This window comes from Lethenteron reissneri, chromosome 27 (assembly GCF_015708825.2).
Source record: "Lethenteron reissneri isolate LAM-NWPU_2019-01 chromosome 27, ASM1570882v1, whole genome shotgun sequence".
Lineage (NCBI taxonomy): Eukaryota > Metazoa > Chordata > Hyperoartia > Petromyzontiformes > Petromyzontidae > Lethenteron > Lethenteron reissneri.
Window position 1 is genome coordinate 8,541,442 of NC_083805.1, and position 19,664 is coordinate 8,561,105.

The 19,664-nt window shown below is 38.6% G+C and overlaps 2 protein-coding genes across 3 annotated transcripts in view; one reads left to right on the forward strand and one right to left on the reverse strand.

Moving 5' to 3' along the window:
- Positions 1-19,664, forward strand: part of PI4KA (phosphatidylinositol 4-kinase alpha) — a 69,973-nt gene that overhangs the window by 10,577 nt on the left and 39,732 nt on the right. Inside the window, 8 exon segments of the mRNA XM_061561349.1 lie at positions 1,016-1,116; positions 1,564-1,693; positions 2,003-2,132; positions 2,775-2,870; positions 3,638-3,821; positions 4,217-4,320; positions 5,076-5,244; positions 7,144-7,194. Of these exon segments, the coding sequence (XP_061417333.1) occupies positions 1,016-1,116; positions 1,564-1,693; positions 2,003-2,132; positions 2,775-2,870; positions 3,638-3,821; positions 4,217-4,320; positions 5,076-5,244; positions 7,144-7,194 (965 nt within the window).
- On the reverse strand, positions 5,653-15,068 carry LOC133348507 (heparin cofactor 2-like). 2 transcript variants are annotated; one of them, XM_061561347.1, is made up of 8 exons: positions 14,940-15,068; positions 13,985-14,130; positions 12,592-12,784; positions 11,521-11,766; positions 10,753-11,089; positions 9,752-10,028; positions 9,005-9,152; positions 5,653-8,477 (listed from the first exon to the last, which is right to left on the reverse strand). In XM_061561347.1, exons 1-8 carry the CDS (start codon positions 14,958-14,960, stop codon positions 8,286-8,288), a joined length of 1,560 nt encoding a protein of 519 aa, XP_061417331.1. In that variant the 5' UTR covers positions 14,961-15,068; the 3' UTR covers positions 5,653-8,285. The 2 variants fall into 2 exon arrangements, with proteins under 2 accessions (XP_061417331.1, XP_061417332.1); XM_061561348.1 differs by having other exon boundaries at positions 13,985-14,135; positions 14,940-15,044.

Consider the following 19,664-nt stretch of genomic DNA (forward strand, 5'->3'; position numbering starts at 1 on the left):
CATTGCTAAGTTGATAGGAATGCGAAATGACTGAAATTTAACTTAAATCATTTCAGAAATCTATCAATGTACACTTGTTGCTGATGTTAGTTTTTTTTGTCATCATATGCGAATGACACTAAGGCCCATATTCTTAGTCAGGGCTCGATTCATGCTTGGCTCTAGCTCAAATTGGTGAAACCTGAGCCACGTGAGCGGCCAAGTCAGAGCCAAGGTGCGACTTAGAATATAGCCCGAAATCTTACGCAATGTGTGGTTATGCTAATTATTCCTTTTTTTATAAATGCATTGTTACTACTGCTCATGTTTTCACAGTTGATTTGTATTTCTTTCTGTCGCTTTTTGTTGGGTTGTACTATGTGTTGTTCGACGTTCATGCCCAATGTTTTTTTTAAATCCTTATATTAAGTTCGCGTGCTTGCTTGCTTGCTTGCTTAGGACCGTGCAAATCTTTCGGTCGTTTTTTAACCCACTTCCCGTGATCCAGTCGAGCTGACATTTTCCACACAGACTCGTTGTGCCAGACAATTATTGTTCGTCAAAAAAAATTCCCAAAATTTTACACTTTTTAGGCAAAAAAAAATTATTTAACATATTTTCAAATAGAACGCATTCATGGCTTTGGCTGAACGTCAGAGTGTAAGAGCCCAGAGCGTAACCCCTCCACAGGCCGTGGCGGAGTAGCGCAGTTGGTAGCGTCCTCACTTCCCATGCCAAAGGTCGCGGGATCGATCCCCGCGTCCTCCACAGGCGAATATATTTTTTAATCCTTTATATTAAGTTCGCTGCCACGCATATAAAGGATTTATAGTGAAAAACTTTGTTTTTACGGGTTATACTTATGCTCCAGTATGCTGGGAGCTTAATCTTTTATTGAATTCAGGAACACACGGTACAGTCTGAAAAAACGTCTGAAAGATCAAAGTTGTTTCGGGTAAATTTTTCAGTGAAGTAACAAGAATGAGTTTGTATCAACGTGAAATATCGATTTAGAAAACTTTCAATCTTTCTTCAGGTGCTGAGACTCTTTGTGTCAAGTTGTCTGAGAAATTACAGACAAAAACATCCAGCAAAGTGATAGTGGCACACATGCCTCTTTTGATCTGCTGTCTGCAGGTATGGTCTTTTAGGAGAAATTGTGAAAAATGTTTCTATTCTTCGATTTCATTTAAAACATGACAGATGTTCAATGCCATAAATAACTTTTGTAGACTTATTAATGACTCTACAAAGTTGCATTGACAAATAATATGTACATCAGTATGCCTCTGCATGTGTGTTAAATGTGGTAATGTTTTAGCATGCCTGACAGACACTAAGGGATAGCTCACCGATGTGCTCTTAGATTGTACCCCATATTTGGTATGAGGTGCGTCGTTTTGCTCCTCATGCTGATAATATACATTGCATATAATGTAGAATATTTAACATTATGAATAAGCCCCCAGGACGTGGGCCAAAAAAACTACGTACAACCTGGAAACACATCGGGAGACTGTACAGTACACAGTTGAATTGATGTTTTATATTTTAACACACCCCTATGTGCGTGCGGATCATCAGGGCTTAGGAAGGCTCTGTGAGCGCTTCCCATCTGTGTCCAACTCCGTGACTGTGTGTCTGCGGGACTTCCTTGTTGTTCCGTCCCCCGTGCTGCTCAAACTCTACAAGCTCCACTGCCAGTTTCAGAGTGGTAAGGAGATGGGTAAGCCATAATAACGTATTTAATTATTGCCTCATGTGTTAGGGAGAGTCTACTTCAAAGGGCATAGAAAAACATAAAAGCATGTATCTTGTGTTACGACAGGATTTAATTGTAATTAACCTAATCGTAAATGCCATGGATTTTGTGTGTGCGTGTATTTATCACTTACGTTGATGCCGTATTTTTAGGCTGCAGTGTGACGCAGGACTTAAAAGAAGCAAAGGCATGCTTAATTCCTATTCGTTGTAAATGCCTGTGTTTGTAATAACTGTATGTCATGCCTAATTGTTTTATTAGGAGGAAATGACATAAAGATCAGTGTGACGAATGAGTTTGCGGAATCCACTGTCAATGTTGTGGCGAGCAAGAAGATTCAGCCGTCAATGTATGAACAGCTGAGGGATATGGCTATTGACAACATATGCAGGCAAGTCATTGACAAAATTTAAAATTTCTGTCAAACACTAAATCAAGAATTGTGGCTCTAGTCAAACTATCCACAAGAACTATTTACATTTTATTATAGTGCAAATGTATGATTGACAATCATCACAAACTAAACATGAATACTATGAGCACCAACAAAAGCAAGTATGACATCTGTATATAAGCCTTAATCAGCAACAACGGCTCATTCCGAATGAATGTAATTCCTACATTTTGTATAATCTTCTTGGTTCTTTCGGTAAAGTCACGTAGAATGGAAATAATAAAATAATAAAAATATAACATAATAAAATAATTCTCACGACGTTTCGGCCACAACACAAGCAGCCGTCCTCAGGTGAAGAACAGGTCTATCGAGAAGACAGAGTCTGAATTTCATTCAGACTCTTAATTTCATTCAGACTCTGCCTTCTCGACAGACCTGTTCTTCACCTGAGGACGGCTGCTTGCGTTGTGGCCGAAACGTCGTGAGAATTATTTTATTATGTTTTATTTTAATTATTTTATTATTTCCCTTCTACGTGACTTTACCGAAAGAACCAAGAAGATGAATCCCTGCAGTCACGAAAGCTTTAAATCGAAATTTTGTATAATGTTACGCGTAATGCAATGCAATTTTCAGAGCCCTCAAGGGAGGTCTTATCGAGGAGCCAGTGATTGTGGAGGCGTTTCTTGCTACACTCTCCAACCGTCTCTACACTTCTCAAGACAATGAAAAGTAAGTCTGGTTTATGTGATTGGTATTAATGAAGTAATGTAAATCTAAAAGTATGTATTGCATAATAAGTAATATACAGAGTTCGTTGATGTGGGTTTGCCTCTTTGAGTATGCGGAATTTTCAATGAGAATGTAAAATGATAATGCATTTAATACAGGAATGCCTTACTGAGTCTAAAGACACCTTTTATGAGGCATTGCATTAGGAATTGTATTTATTTCAGGTAATGAGTGTTTGGCATGTGGAAAGGAAATAGGAGTACCTGGAAAAAACCCACACATATAATGGGGTAACACTCGACAATGCTCAGTGTAGATAGTGAAGAATTCATTAATGTACTGCCATATTTTGCCATTCCCAAACTTACAGCACCTGGAATTCCCAGACAGTTTCCAATCCTACTACTAACCAGGCCCAAAACCTGCTTATTAATTCATAGGGATTTTAATGATTTGGTGATGTAGGCGAGTGATGAATGATGATGCTTGATGGTTTTATTTAAAGGAGTGACGATGTGGATAATAATTATGATGTTGATGCTACTGTTGCTGATGATGTATGTTGAAAATTATGGCTGATTTAAGGTGTTGATAAATAATTTGTTAGCGATGCAGATTTTGGTGTTGGTCGCAGGGCTCATGATGTTGGATACTGATGTTGGTACTGATAATGGACGAGATTCTTATTCTTTAATAATAAAACAAGAAATTAGCATGGGAAAATCTGCATTGTTACAAAGTGCTTTGTGTCTGTTGGTGGTGTTTAGAGATGGCCAGCTGATTCACGAGCACACAATCCGCGCCTTGGGGCACATCGCTGTGTCTTTGCGTGACACCCCACGCACAATGGAATCCATCTTGCAGATTCTCCAGCAGAAGTTCTGCCAGCCGCCCTCTCCCCTTGATGTCCTCATCATTGACCAGCTGGGGTGCATGGTTATTACTGGCCCTGTGAGTGTCTATATCTCTAATTTCATCCATGTAATTAATTTGTGGAATTGGGTTGGATTTAATCTACATTTGTGATATATGTCAATTTTTAGAACTCATGTGAAAGCTATATTACCTCGTGCTAATCGGAGGTGTGGGAAACATGTACACAAGTTAATGGCTTCAGCTCTTCACAGTGTAAATGACAGTTAATTGGATGATGAAAGTTGTATCAACTTTCGTGTGTATTATGCTATTAATATGTGTAGTGGATACATTCACACTTAATGTTTGGCTTTAACTGAGTTTATTTCACTCCTGAGACAAAGAATAATTTATTTATTTTAAACTCGATTATTTTTTTATTGCACACCGATCAGATGCTTAAACCCATTTTTTGTTTATTTATATTTCAGCAACACATCTACCAGGAAGTACTGAATCTTTTTCAACAGATCAGTGTAAAGGCCAGCTCTGTTGTTTATTCACAAGCCAAGGATATGAGAGACCATGGCTACAGGTTGGTGTACCACTCTTAAGTGACGTTTTGCAGCCGGAGGTCATGCTGGTATCGCTTTTTGGAACATTGATATTATTTTACGACAATGGTTTTGACCGTCAAGTGGACCAGTGGCACAATGGTTAGCGCTTTGCGCTCCAAACCTGGCGAACTAAGTTCGATTTCCAGGCATGGTTAACGTCGGTGGCGAATTATATCTGGACCAATTCTGGGCCTCTTTGCACCAACTCCCACTGGCCAGTATCATGAAGTATGATCAAATAACACCCAACATGGGGAGGCCTTAATCCATTTGTGGATTGACATAGGACTATAAGTCATAATATAAACCATCAGAGCACCATTTTGAAAAAAATGTGTTGTACTGTCGTTGCTGTGTATTTCGATTTCATGCTTAATCTGTCATTGTTCCTGGTCATATCATGCTTAATGTATAGTCAATATTGACCCCCATTTAAGAGTTTTGGTGTGCACACAATAGCTACAATAATAGAAATTCCCTGTTGGTAGCAATTATAAGTTTATTCAAAGTATTCTCCCAAGTGATTTAATGAAAGGTTACGATTAATTTCAGGAATCTACTATTTTTAGACATTGCGTTGAATTTAGCGGCCACATCAGCCCTCGGCACGTAACACATCCGAATCTTTACATTCACTGTGTGCTTACGAATCAATATGAATCAGTATGAATCCATGCATCGTTACAACACGCCTGGTTAATAGGTAAAGTGTGTGTGTGTGTTTTTTAACAAGGCATTGTTCTGTGGCGGTCATCAATGCACTGGCAAACATCGCGGCCAACCTGCAGGGGGAGCAGCTGGTCGATGAGCTGCTGGTCAATCTCTTGGAGCTTTTTGTGCAGCTGGGCCTGGAAGGAAAGCGTGCGAGCGAGAGGGCCAGCGAGAAAGGCCCTGCCCTAAAGGTACCACCAACAGCGGTGTATCTATAAAATACACAGGCGGTACATTTGCTCCAGTGCCCACTCTCCTACTATTTACATTTTTTTTATTTTACCAGGTAAGGCCCACTCGGCTATATAGTTATTTTTTCCGAAGCAACCTGGCCACAAATCATAGCTCAGTGGAGTGGCTTATCACGTGGAAATGTAGAGCAGCCAAATACTCGTAATGCACGTTTATTCCAAATTGTGGAAAGAAAAACCAGAGGACCCATAGAAAAATCGATGCGACCATGGGGAGAACATACAAACTCAAAATATACAGGTGTCAGGGTCGGGCTCGAATCCACGACCTCCTGTATACCACGCAAGGTAGTTAACATCTCGGGGAGGGGCCCAAGTTCCAGGCAATGAAACATGGGGAAAGGTGGAAAGGAGGGGGGAGGGCTTTATTTAATTCCTGGCACCATTGCCCATGCCAGCCACACTTACACCACTGACCGCCGGTACACATCCCCAAATGGCAATGCCAGCATGGGCCTTGGGTGGTTACAGCAACACGTGGAGGAACACATGATTTCTTTTCACGTCTTAGGTTTTTTTTAATGGGTTGCATTAAAACGCGATGGAGCAGTTGTGGCACAGTTGTTTGCACACCGTGGTATGAACCGGGTGACCTGAGTTCAATTCCCAGTCGTGGCTAACACCAGTGGCCGGTAATATCTTAACGAGTCCTAGACCCCTCTCCCTTCACCTACCTGTACTGGCTATCGTACAGAAGTATGGTCAAACAAACCCCATAACCGACATGGCTATGGGGAGGCCTTCAAATATGTTTTTTATGAGTACAACATGTGATCAAAACTCGCATTGCAAACAATTATAGATTTGTGATATTAATTGATACTGATATATAGTTAAATCATAACTTCAAATTACGGCAAAACATGTTTACATTAATACCGTTTCATATATAGCATTTTCAATCCTTCCATGCCATTGTGGGATGTTAAGTTATGATTTGCTGTCACGTGATATGGTTTTCAAAGATAAATGCTCTTGTTTTTATTAACAAAAGAGCCTTCGCGAACCATGCTACAGAAGAGAAAATGCTAAATATAAAAAAGTAATACTCTTGTTATATCATCATCAGCCATGATCTATCTGCTGCAGGATGAAGGCCTTCCTCAACCCATTGCCATGGATTCATGACTCCATATCATTAAATATAGCGTTAAAATATGTCATTATGTTTTGTTGTGTTTTATTGTTTATACGTTTAATTGAAATGCTGAAGGTTAATCATTTTAAAGTGTACATTTTAACCATAGGGTTATGAATGTGTTTGAGGCAAAGTGGGCAGCTGGTTAAAATGTAACTCGGTATTATTTAAAAGGCCAGTAACTCTGCAAGAGATAAGTTTGTTTGTGACATTCCATGTGATAATGTTTCAAACAAAAATGAGATAACAAGGACCAAAGTGCATTTTTCATGATAAGGCTGTAAATCAATCTATAATTGTCATTTTTACAACGTTTGTCTGTAGTTAAAATGTGGTTGATCCTTTTTTATAGTTGATATGCTTTTCGTAATAGGATATTGTTGTTGAAGTGATCGCATATGAGTAGAATATACTATTCAACTTCAATACAAAATATGAACTGGTGTTACCTATGCTGAGAAGAAGTTAAATTAATAGGGAGGAAATATGTTTAAAATTAAATACTTGTAGATTTTCGATGTTTTAGTTTGTTGCTTTTTTAGAATCAAGCTTTTATTTGCATCCACTTGTAAATGCAATAAAATATATATAATCATAAATTCTAAATTAATTTGTTCACAATTGTTTCTAGAAGCCTCAAGCATTAACGTTTGCCAAATGGGAAATAAATGTTTACTAATAATGAACGTGGTTGTTTACAGGCCTCAAGCAGCGCTGGAAATTTGGGAGTACTAATTCCAGTAATTGCTGTGGTAAGTACTAACATCTAATTCTTTATTATTAAATTATTGAAGTATATATTAATTTAATTATCTCTACGACATCATAAAGATATTTCATGGAGAAATGGAATGGGATTATCATAACGAACAATAAGATAATTTGTTACGACACTATTCTTTGCAAAGCATCATGGGAGACATTGACAGCATCTGACTCACCACAGGACACTTTTATGTCATACTCTTAGTTTTTTCGGTAAAGTCACGTAGGTAAAAAAATGAAATTAAAATGATTTTTTTACCTATGTGACTTTACCGAAAAAACTAAGAGAATGGATCCTTGCAGTCACGAAAGCTTCAAATCTAGAACTTTAATGTCAGTTTGGTCTGTATAATAAAACCCCAGATTGATTAAGTTAAATAAACATAGTACATTATTTTAATGAAATTCAAAGATGATTTTATTTCACATTTAATGCAATACCACTGCCTAAAGGTAAATTAAATGCTTAATATACTGGATAAAAGTGAGATGGCATGGGTGTGGTTTAAACTAATCCTCACCATGCGATACCTCTTAAGTGCTGCTGTCTGACATCCTGTCTTGTTTCTCAAATAGCTCTTACAAAGTTCTTGTTTTATAGATTCAGCAGAGCTTTCCTTGTAAATAATGTTGTTTGGTTTGGCTCACTTGTAAAATGACATTGAAAATCCATCATGCGTTCTCTGCACTTTTTAAATCCTTTATATTAAGTTCACTTGCTTGCTTGCGCGCTTACGACCGTTCAAATCTTTCGGTCGTTTTTTAACCCACTTCCCGTTATCCAATCGAGTTGACATTTTGCACACAGACTCGTTGTGCGTGACAATTTATTTTCGTGAAATTTTTTTTCCTAAATTTTACACTTTTTAGGAAAAAATTAATTATATTTAATTACCAATTGCTTAATGGTGGCAGGCAATCATCTGACCCATAGGTGGCAGCCATCTCAAGCCAGAGGACGAGAGGACTCTAGCCGCCACGCATATAAAGGATTTATAGTGAAAAACTTTGTTTTTACGGGTTAACTTTTTTAGCCCTTACCTATACGTGCATACTTTTGTTTTTTATTAAACCTTGTTCAGTTCTTAGCTGGGTTGGACACCTGGCCCAAGAAAAGCACACTCATAGTGTGATGCTCGTAGACAATGAAAACAAATGGGCGGTCAGCAACGAAGCGGTTGTGGGATGTGAGCGGCGTGAAGCCAACTGTAGTGACGGCCGCTGCTTCGCTCCCCTCCTCGTCAATCTTTATGAAGCCCTGGTGCTGGAACTGGTGTCAAAAAGAAAAATGCACAGCTTAGCACCCTCTAAATGAGCGCAATGTAATGTTACGTATCTTTCATGAAAGTTACATGTTTTTTTGTTGTTCATATATACGTCCGATTAGCATGGTTGGTTACGTACGGTGCGAAAGAAGTTCAACATACATATACACACACGTATGGCACTGTGGTCAATCCAGTGCCAGATGAGAGCCTCCCCAAGCCGTGCGAGTTATGGGGGGTAATTTGCTCACATTTCCCCATACTGTTCAGTGCGTGTTGGTGAGAGTGTGCAACATAGATTAGGCATAGTATAGTACATCAAAGGATTTTGCTGTAACACCCTCAGCTCACAATGTGGTTAGTCCCACAGCAACCTATAATACCGGTTTTATGAAGGCGGTCACCAATCTAAGCCCTATCCAGGCTCAACCATGGTTGTCATCTGAGATCTGACTAGATCAGGCACATTCCAGGTAATTTGGCCAGAAACGTACTTGGACTCATATCTGCTATTTAGGTAAGAGCACCATACCGAGCTAACTTGCACATCCTTGGCACCAGTCATCCCAGACAGGTCTGCATTGGCTTGGAACAACTCGGTCACTCCCATCTCTTTCAAGTTATTTTTGAGATCGTACTTCTGCTGCAAGTTGAATTTGGGAATGATGACATCGCGTGTTCTGCAAACAACCAAAGAAATAGTACATTGAGTACTCTGTTTGCTTTTTAAATCCTTTATATTAAGTTCGCTTGCTTGCTTGCTTGCGTGCTTGCGTGCTTGCTTGCTTGCTTACGACCGTGCAAATCTTTCGGTCGTTTTTTAACCCACTTCCCGTGATCCAATTGAGCTGACATTTTGCACACAGACTCGTTGTGCGAGACAATTAATGTTCGTGAAAACATTTTTCCAAAATTTTACACTGTTTAGGGAAAACAAATTAAATATTTTATTACCAATTGCTTAATACTGGCAGACAATCATCTGACCCATAGGTGGCAGCCATCTCAAGCCAGAGGACGAGAGGACTCTAGCCGCCACGCATATAAAGGATTTAGAGTGAAAAACTTAGTTTTTACGGGTTATACTTTTTATAATTTCGTTTGTACATCACAGCCTGGCATCAAGGAATCATTCAGTGTTTGCAGGAAAAAAGCCATAAAAGTACAAAGCATACATTTCATGATGATTTTTTTTCTCTCTAGGCATATATCATATCATTGTGATTAAAGAAGAAAGGATTTTTATTGAGCCGGCACAGAATTGAAATCACTTGCTTACCTGTTAGTCATTGCTTGGAGCCACTTCTCTAGGAGATCAAAGGAGAGGGCACGTTCCAGTGTTTTGAGGCCACCCTTCAGCTTGTGTGGTACTGCCAAAATCATGCTCACATTGCCCTGGTAGGCAAGCTGGAGGATATCACAGCCCAGCTCATGGTCCGTGGTAACCAAAAAGCTCGCCTTGGTTTGCATCATTTGAACCTTGACGGACTCTTTGTCGTTCAACCGAAATGACCGCATGGAGGTCTGATGTTTTGAGAACTTAATCTCCCATGGCCCTGGAAAATACAGATTTGAATCATTTTTTTAATGAAAAAATTTCCCAAAGTATATTTTGATGGTTAAGAAAAGTATGTGGGCTTGGGCAGCACACGTCGCTAAAAAGGATTATGGCCAGTGGTAAAGACGTATGTCGGAGTAGCATTCAAAGGAGGGAAAGAACCATGTGGCCAAGAGAATGGCCACCGTGGAGATGGAGCAATGATATCGGGATGTAATGATGCTAGATGGATGTTTGCACTGCATCTGCGAGGGATGGCGATGGCTTGCAAAAGCCTCCATCCTGCAGTCGAAGGATCGTGGCTGATGTTGATCATGATGATACATATGTATGTGGAACTTCTTTCGCGCCGTACGTAGCCAACAAGTGCTAATCGGAGGTGCGGGGGAAGGACAACAAACTAAACACGAAGAGTATTTCGATTTAAAGCTTTCGTAACTGCAGGGATTCATCTTCTTGGTTCTTTCGGTAAAGTCACGTAGAAGGGAAATAATAAAATAATAATAAAACATAATAAAATACAATTCTCACGACGTTTCGGCCTTCCGACAGACCTGTTCTTCACCTGAGGACGGCTGCTTGCGTTGTGGCCGAAACGTCGTGAGAATTGTATTTTATTATGTTTATTTTTATTATTTTATTATTTCCCTTCTACGTGACTTTACCGAAAGAACCAAGAAGACAAAGAGTATTGCTAGGTATTCAAATGTACACTACTGTACCTTTAAAATACACGCTGTTGATGACCAGGAATACGGTGCTCGGATCAATGTTGGTCACCGCATCGGATATTGTCCCCTTGGTGACACTTGACACCCAGTGACTGATACGCTGCACTGTCGCAGGGTCTTTAAAGTCAACAGTGTGAGCCTCTGCAAAGTATGTCTTCCGGAGGCATTGTTGGTAGGATGGCAGCAGAGGCCACCTGCGTTGTAAATATAGGGCACTTGCAGACTTGAGCGTGTAGCCAAAGTTGTGGCGAAAAAGGCGGTGATTCAGCCTGTGAAAGAGCTTGTGCACGGTCGAAATGTTGTACTTGGAGCTAGAATTTACCAGGCTCTGTAAACAAAAACAAATGAACAACATACAGATGTATTTCTTATTAAAAAATTGGATCTTTTTATATTAAAAAATTGTATATTAGTGATGAGTACGCTCGCACGGCTGAGGCTCTGGCTGACGTTGAATCTTCATCTAATTGCCATTGTGTTATGCCACCCAATATCTGGTGGTATATAAATCTCTGAGTAAATGAGATACTAATATTAAGATAAAATATCAATAATGTACATCGAGTCATGTAAAATAAATAGTATCTCTGGTATGCTGTAGAAACTCGTGTAAGCTCTCGAATGGACTGCTTGTGCAAGCTTATGTTTATGTTTAAATCTTGCCTCATGTCACTAAAATCTATTGTTATTGTTCATTTTGTTGAACGTCGTCATTGATGTGTAGCCTTCACCAATGTGCTGGGTAACATTTCACTTTACCTCGAACCCTAAGGCTCTGTAGATTTCTTCATGTGTGCCTCCATTTGCTCCGAGCGATATCATGCCCAAGGTAGAAGAGATGCCCAGAGGAGCCAGAAGGAGGTTCTCCCCAGGTGGAGTGGACTCGCTTACGGATCGGTACAGATTGAATGCGAAGTCGCTGTTGACAATGGAGAGTCGCTGGATACGAGTTTTCCCCTGGAATCTTCTCAGGAATAACTTTTTATTGAATGATGCATCCACTAGCTGTGGGATATTAAGTAAGACTTCAGAGATGTTCACATGTTAGCACGGTTGGCTACATACAGTGCGAAATAACTTCAACATGCATACATATATATTCTCGGGTCTTTTGGTAAAGTCACGTAGATAGGTTCACATGCATGCAGATATTTCCCTTATGACATTTTAGGACGTGGGAATCTATACGTATAGACAGTTCTGGGTATGCAACTTATAATTGTGTTCTCTAAGGGCTAGGAAACTGAAATATGATGCAAATATAGTCCAGTGTATGCTTTTAACTATTAAAAAAATATGTTTCACTTTGAACCCCCAAATATTACAGGAGGTTGATTGGTTTCACTCAACTAAAGTTATTAAAATGCTTCAAGTCTCATACTAAGCACTTAGACGAATATGGTGCTCATCACTGAACCAATTAATAACGACTCCCATCACGTGTGACGATGCCAATAGAGAAATGGGTATGTAATCATAAAGTTTTACTCGCTGGTAAATCATGGAACTTTTTTTATTAAAAGTCTCCATTATTAAATATTTGCCAATTTTGTATAAAAAAATGTATAGTCAAATTGAAACCTTTTATGTTATCCAAATGTAAATAGTTGCAAATGAATCATGTGGATTAACTGCCGCTTTTTTTTATGAAAATGAATTGGTGTGGCAGATTTTTTTCATCATTCATACATTTCCTAGATGGTTAGCTATTCTTTGAATTAATTTAGTGCTGCAGTGGGAAGCGTGCATCATCAGAAAGTGTCTATCGACATACGTCTTTAATTTGAGTACTAAAACTCAACGTGAAATGTAATATATCTTCAAACCAACTTTTTCTGCATTAACTGTCACGCCGGTGGAGCCATCTTCATTTATGTCATCGATTTCGTCTGGGTAGTCCTCATCTTCATTCAGCAGCTTGTCAAAATCGATGTAGTCTTCAATAGAATCCTCATCTGTGAAACCGTCGAGGTCCAAAGCTAGTGTGTCATCCATATAGGAATCTGAGGGTTTGTTTGGGTACCTGCAATGTAATATTATGCCAACGCACTTAGACAAAAGCCCATCACAACATCACTTGGAATGCAACGGCTCTATTACATGTCGGAAGTGAAACAGGATTAATCTCGTTTTGTGCTTGGATTTGTGACCGCCACGCATTAAACAATTGTTATAGACTGCTACAGGGGCTGCATTGTTTGCAGAGGGCAGTGCAGCAAAATATGCTGTTGTACTATACTATGTTCCAATGTAAGTGCTCCCTGCTTTCACCAACTTAGTGACCAGCTTGGTGAAATTTGGTCAAATAACCCACATGGCATGGAAATGCCCTCATCTGCAGTCGATTGCAAAAGAGCTATTTATGTACATTTACTACGACGTGGGCTGTCAAGAGTGTATAAGTAAAAAAAACATGCTTTTGATCATATAATATAATTCAGTATAATTGCAATTTTTTCTCTCTAGGTTTAGCGGTACCCTCTGTGCCAACTCATAACTAGGATCAAGTACACAGGAAGGCAACCATATACACAGGTTTATCGATTTGCTTGCTACTTTTGGTTCTTGAGTTAAATGCGGAATCACAGACAAACAATTGTTTTTCAATCCATCAATAGTTGTATGATAATAAAGTTGCACACATTTCAATATATCAATATTAGTGTGATCATCATTTTTTAAAACATTGTTATTTAGCTATCCGTCAATGCTTGTCTTTCGTGAGAAGTCACAAACAACAAATTACTCCGTGAAATGTTTTTCACTCCAATAGATGTGTAATTTTTAAAGGGCACTTTTTTGCTGATTACTTTTTAGGGGTAATGTGCATCATTTTACTATGATAGTTCTCAGGTTATAAGGAGAATAACACACAACGAATCAAAAGTAATATGAGCTGTGTATCTAAGCAAGATGGACACATTTTATTTTAAGTGTACATTTCACATGGTAGAGCAAATGGATAAGAATAAAGCAGTGGCCGGTATTCTTCGGCAATTACTTTTGCAGCCAGTTAGTTTTGTCTTGAGATGTATAGATGTGTTAAATACTTTAGTCATTTGATTAAAAAAACAAACACATTTGTGTAAATACAATAGTCATTCAAAAAAAGCAATCTTTTATTAACAGATCACATTTAGGATGCTTCTCAGATGTTTCCATTGTTGTGATCACCATTATTGCCTTTGTTTTACACAGCTCTTTTAACATCAAAACAACTGACCTTGAAAAAGATAGCTGTGCATCTTTGTTGACATCAACAGCTGTCTTGGTTTGGTCTTGTCCCTCAACCCATTGTAAGAAGCTCAAAGCAAATATGAGCCCATACAGAAACATGGTGGCAGGGCTTCCTTGTTTGGTTTGAAATTTCTATACTGAGCAATACATTATATATAGCACAACATTTAGGAGTCGTGATACAATCACATTCATGTATTAATATTCGTATTATATTTCATAATCACATCCAGAAATGCATCACTGAGTAAAAATAATTCTTCAGGATTGTCCTGCATTTTTGAATCTTTGACAAATTCTATCTTTTTGAGTATTTTGTGTGGTAAGAAACTGGAGTGTACAAAGAGAAACCGCACGCTTATTTATGAGGTGATACTACAGAAAAGGTCCACACAGACCGGTTCCGAAGCGGCAGTCACAAATCTGCGTGATCCACTGAGTTGCCTCCAAATGGCAGGAACACAGACACGTGCACTGCCATGCCCAACAAATGATTGCAGTGGCAGATTGCAATTATAACAAAAAATATATATCGCTTACGTATTTTGTTATCGTACATATTTTACAAACCTGTCCCATATATGTTGAACTACATACATAGTACGAATATTTTAAAGTTACATTTTTGTACAGCGTTGAAATAGCTTAAGTTAACGCAAAAAAAAACCTGTTGTCATTTGTTTTAACTGCCAAATCTGGTTCGGGCTTTGCCTTGTTTCGACAAATGTTGCTGGAAAACATTCCCCAGAAATGTATTAAACACAACCTCCCTGGTAATTTATTATTCAGTCGTGTTTATGTTACTACGTACTTTGTACGTTTAGTCACTACCATATATCAAATTACAAATGAATAGTGGGCCGTGTTAAAATACCAGTTTAAATATACGGTTGCGTTGGAAGTACGATTTTGAAATATTGTAATAAATGAAATATTCTCACCGTATCAATACTTGGAAACATCCGTAGAGGCAGCAGCCTCTGTCATTGCAGACAGGTAAAACATAATAAATACCGTCACTAGATGTGTGGGTGCCTTTCCTTCAGTTTTTCAGATGATGCACAAATATTTGTCACTGCAGATATGACATTTTGTACCAGGGTCAGCACTTTTTTTTCACAATACCAGCCCGTATGTATCATCGGTCAGCTTTAAAATATGTTTTATGTATTCGGCTCAGCTGCACATATTTACATAGTTTTATAGTGATGGTGTTATGGAAGTGTGTATGTTTTGTATTCCATCAAGAGCAGTAAGTTAACCTTATCCGGTTTTGCAGTTGGAGAAACATACTTGACATTTATGAGTAAATTTGCAATTACATGTATTTCTGGTGATCTAATTTATTAAAAAGCATATTTGAACTTTCATGTATTTAGGTCGATAGGTTAATATGTTGCAGTCAGTGAATATATTTATTAGATGTATATGGATGCGTTGATTCATGGATTTGTTTGTTTTTAAGCCTTTATACTTGTAGAGAATGGCTTTTTTTCGATTTGTATATGTTCTATGTAATGGGTTCATTTCACCCCCGAAAACCACGAGTGACTGATTCACTGACCAGGAAAGGTAAAAATGAAATCGAAGTTTTTCACTCAAACGAGAGCACTCCTATTCCTTTTCATAACCCCTGATCCAGAGGGCATCACAATCCTCTGCCATGGATGCCACCAAACACCACAGTTGTTTCTCTCCGCTAAATCCCATAATTGTTGCTAAGTCCATAGTTTATTTCTAAAGTCAGCTATTACAGTATCCTACCACTGTATCTGGCTTAAATAAATATACATGGCAAACATATTTTGATAGCTTGCTCAAACAAATGCTGTTATGAAACATAAGTCAAAACAGCTAATAGACCTATGAACTGTTACCCACAATGCATTATGAGTTTTATATCTGCTAGGCTTTTGCTTGCACTTAATTTCCTATCTGAGGAAACTACTGTCCTCTATCCGATACCACCTTTTGTAATCTCCTCTTCCTGACTACATCTACAACAATTGATTGTGTTGTATATGTAATCCAAACCTAAGTGCTTCGCCCCAGTGCCTTAAACTGCCAACATCTATGGTGCCCGCTTCAAAAATGTAGCTATAAAATCTTAATCATCTACTCCTAGTCTGTCAGTTTCAAATGACCTATTATCATCCGTGAGTGCTGTTTATCCAATTCTTGCTTTTTGTGAATATGTGGTGAAGAACAATATTGAACAAAGTTGGCAACAAAGTATACGTCTGATCAACACCAGTCCTCTTTCAGTTGTGCATGTTCTTAAGTGCCCTCTTGCCTTACAATTAGTGTTATAACAACATAGAAGTTCTCCTGAACTTTTGCTACAAACAAAATCACGTACTTGCTTAAAGTTCACGAAACAAACCAAGGATATTGCATTTCATCTCAGATGTTTTCTTTCACCTGCCTGACTAGATATTGCATTGCTACAACACATATTCTTGGTTCTGTTGGTAAAGTCACGTAGATAGAAAATAAAAATACATTTATTTTTAATTAGAATTTTCTTTTTTATCTACGTGACTTTACCGAAAGAACCAATAATACGAATTCCTGCAGTCACGAAAGTTTAAAGTCAAAATTTGCTACAAAACCTTTCTGCTGTAAATTCACCCTGGTGTTCCCATAAGCACATTTATATTTGCTTATTTGTTCTGCTCCACAAAGCTCTGGTAAGCACCTTTCCTCGTATTCTCAGTAAACATATTCCTTGTCTATCATTTTTCTTATGTAATAGTATTATAGTGGCCTATTTCCAATCCTGAGGAAACTGTTTCTGCATGCTTTACTGCATGTAGCCTCACGAGCGTATGTTGGTCCCCTCCTCATTCAACCATGCAGTAGTTCCTTCTGCCTTCGAAGGTTTAATCTCAATAATCTTATCTCTGAAGTTACTTATTTATCCATTTCTTGAGCATTGCCTGCCTTTTGTAAATTAGTTTTCCTCTCCTGCTTGATGCTTGCTCGGTGATTGAGAGACTCGTGACACACTTAAACCTTATTACCACAAGATAAATTCACACTGCCTACGGATGTACAGTCATACCTCGGGATACGACCGCTTTGGAATACGTCGAATTTGGTATACGTCGTGTTTTGACGAGAAAAAAATGTCTTGGGATACGACGTCTTGCTTGGGAAACGACGTCTTGCTTGGGATACGACGTCTTGGGATACGACATCTTGCTTGGGATACGACGTCTTGCTTGGGATATGGCGTATTGACCTCTTGCTTGGGATACGACATCTTGCTTGGGATACGACGTCTTGCTTGGGATACGACGCGCTTGCTAGAACTTGTATGGGTCGGGATGAGTCACCGCGTCCCCGCGTAGACCCCGTTCACGACTGAAACAAAGCGCCGCTCCTCAGTCTGCCTGTACAGTAGTTTTAATGGAAGGGGACTCTCCTTCCAAAAATAGCATCTCCTCCTCCTCCCCTTCCTCACCACCATCCACGTAGGCTATCAACTCCTCTCAGCAAGGTAAAGTGATGTTAAATTGTATTTTAATTTAAATGCATTTTTATTTATGTATGCATTTTAGTAATAAGTGCCTAATTTGTTTTATACAACCCCATTAATGTATAATATGCCGTATAAAATATCATTTCTTATACTCTGGAACGGATTATTTCCTTTCCCTTTATTTCTTATGGGAAAAATGTGTCTGGTGTCCGTTATTTTCGCTTTAAGTCCTACCTTCTGGAACGCATTAACGATGTATACCGAGGTACCACTGTAATTGTCTATCACCACCTCACGTGAATCTATATCGCCTTACAGACTCCCAAACAACAGCCTTGTGCATATTTTCTTTACTCACTTAATCAAAGGTGCACATGTGGCCAAACCTCCGTCTGGTCTGTGTCGTACTGTTTTAAACCATGTCTTATCAACTGTGGGGCAATGTTCTTGGTTCTTTCGAAAGAACCAAGAAGATGAATCCCTGCAGTCACGAAAGCTTTAAATCGAAATGTGGGGCAATGGTTTTATACTTCTCATTTTATAACCACCTGTGACTTGAGTGGACTGCAGATACTTGTTGATCTTGTCTGTCTGAGCTTGCCTGGAAAATATGTTTAGAAGACATGGTGTGGTGCTTGGTTTCAGGTAGAGCACTGAGCAGCAGCTACTCATTTGCCAATGTATGTGGATGCTATTTTGATTACTGGGTTCCCATCTGTAATTGGCAATGCTATTATCAAATAAGGATCCCTTTTGTGGTTGTCATTAGCTTATGTATAGTAGGCCTATGTTATTTTGGTGATCCCATGATCGCCACTGCGCTATTGGGGATGCCTTTGGCGACTGGAGACTCATCTATAACATTGGTAGTTATATTACACCAGGGATAGCATATCCTTAAACCAAAACCCCTTTAGCCACTACTTTCACACAATGCCTGTACATGATGCTGCCCATCTCCAGTGGATTTTAGGACCCTCCAGTGGCGGACACTCGAAATTCCTATGGTGGAGTCAGCTATCAATCTATATTCACTTCTCACAAAAGTGCTCAGGGCTGAGTTGAATCCTGATCTTGATTTTAACTCACAACCTGATAGGGAGCTGCCTGCTGTTATCTATGTATGTTGAACGTCTTTTGCACTGTACATAGCCAATCGTGCTAATTGGAGGTACGAGGAAAGGACGACAAACTTAACATAAAAAGCAGTTCTAAAGAAACAGCTCCAGTGGCTTTCTAATATCGGAAGAAAGAGCTTTACAGACGGCCGCAGAAGCGTATCTGAAAGCGCGCGATGCAGTGACCGTCTTTGTTCGATGGCTAGCCAAAAGCCGCTGCGAGGGTGGTAGTGTCTGCTTCTTAATGCGGTTAAGGAGGGAATTCAGATGGTATGTTAACGAAACACTAATTTTGAATTGGATAAACATTGGCGATGTAACATCTGAAGTTAATGAAAGTCGTGAGTGGAGTGTTGTAAGAATTATTTTTTGTGATTTTCTGAAATGCATATGCTTTTGAAGACCAACGAAAGCATATGTTACAATTATTTTACTTCGGACATTATGAAAAATAGTTGATTTCTTTTCTTAAAATAAAGTTAACATTATTATGGACGCAATTTTTTTGAATGCTTTTTTATATCTTCTTTTCTGGAGACGTTTTCACATAGACTTGAGAATAAATTAAACTTTTCATCTTAACGGGATTAAAGTAAACGTGTTTAAAGTGCATTATTGTCCCATGGTTTATATGCATTTTCTGCGTAGTAATTTTATGACTGCGTTGGAAAAATCACTTGAAATACTAGTTATTAGTTTATATTCCCAGTAGTTTATTGCACTTGGAATCAAATCCAGGTTATCGCACACTTATCCCCGGGTATTTTAAAGTAAAATAGAGAGTCTGTCCTATAATCATATGCTTACTCTTTGGTTTTTTCGGTAAAGTCACGTAGGTTAAAAAAATAAAAAAATACATTAAATTGTGATTTAATTTAATTGCTTTCTTTTTTTATTGTTGTTGACGGTTTTTTTTTTATCTGGTACATTTGTGTGTGAGCGAACAGATCTAATTAAATTTATTTGTTTTCTTAACCTACGTGACTTTACTGAAAAAAACAAAGAGCATGGATCCTTGCAGTCACGAAAGCATCAAATCTAGAAAAAATCATATGCTTCTTTTA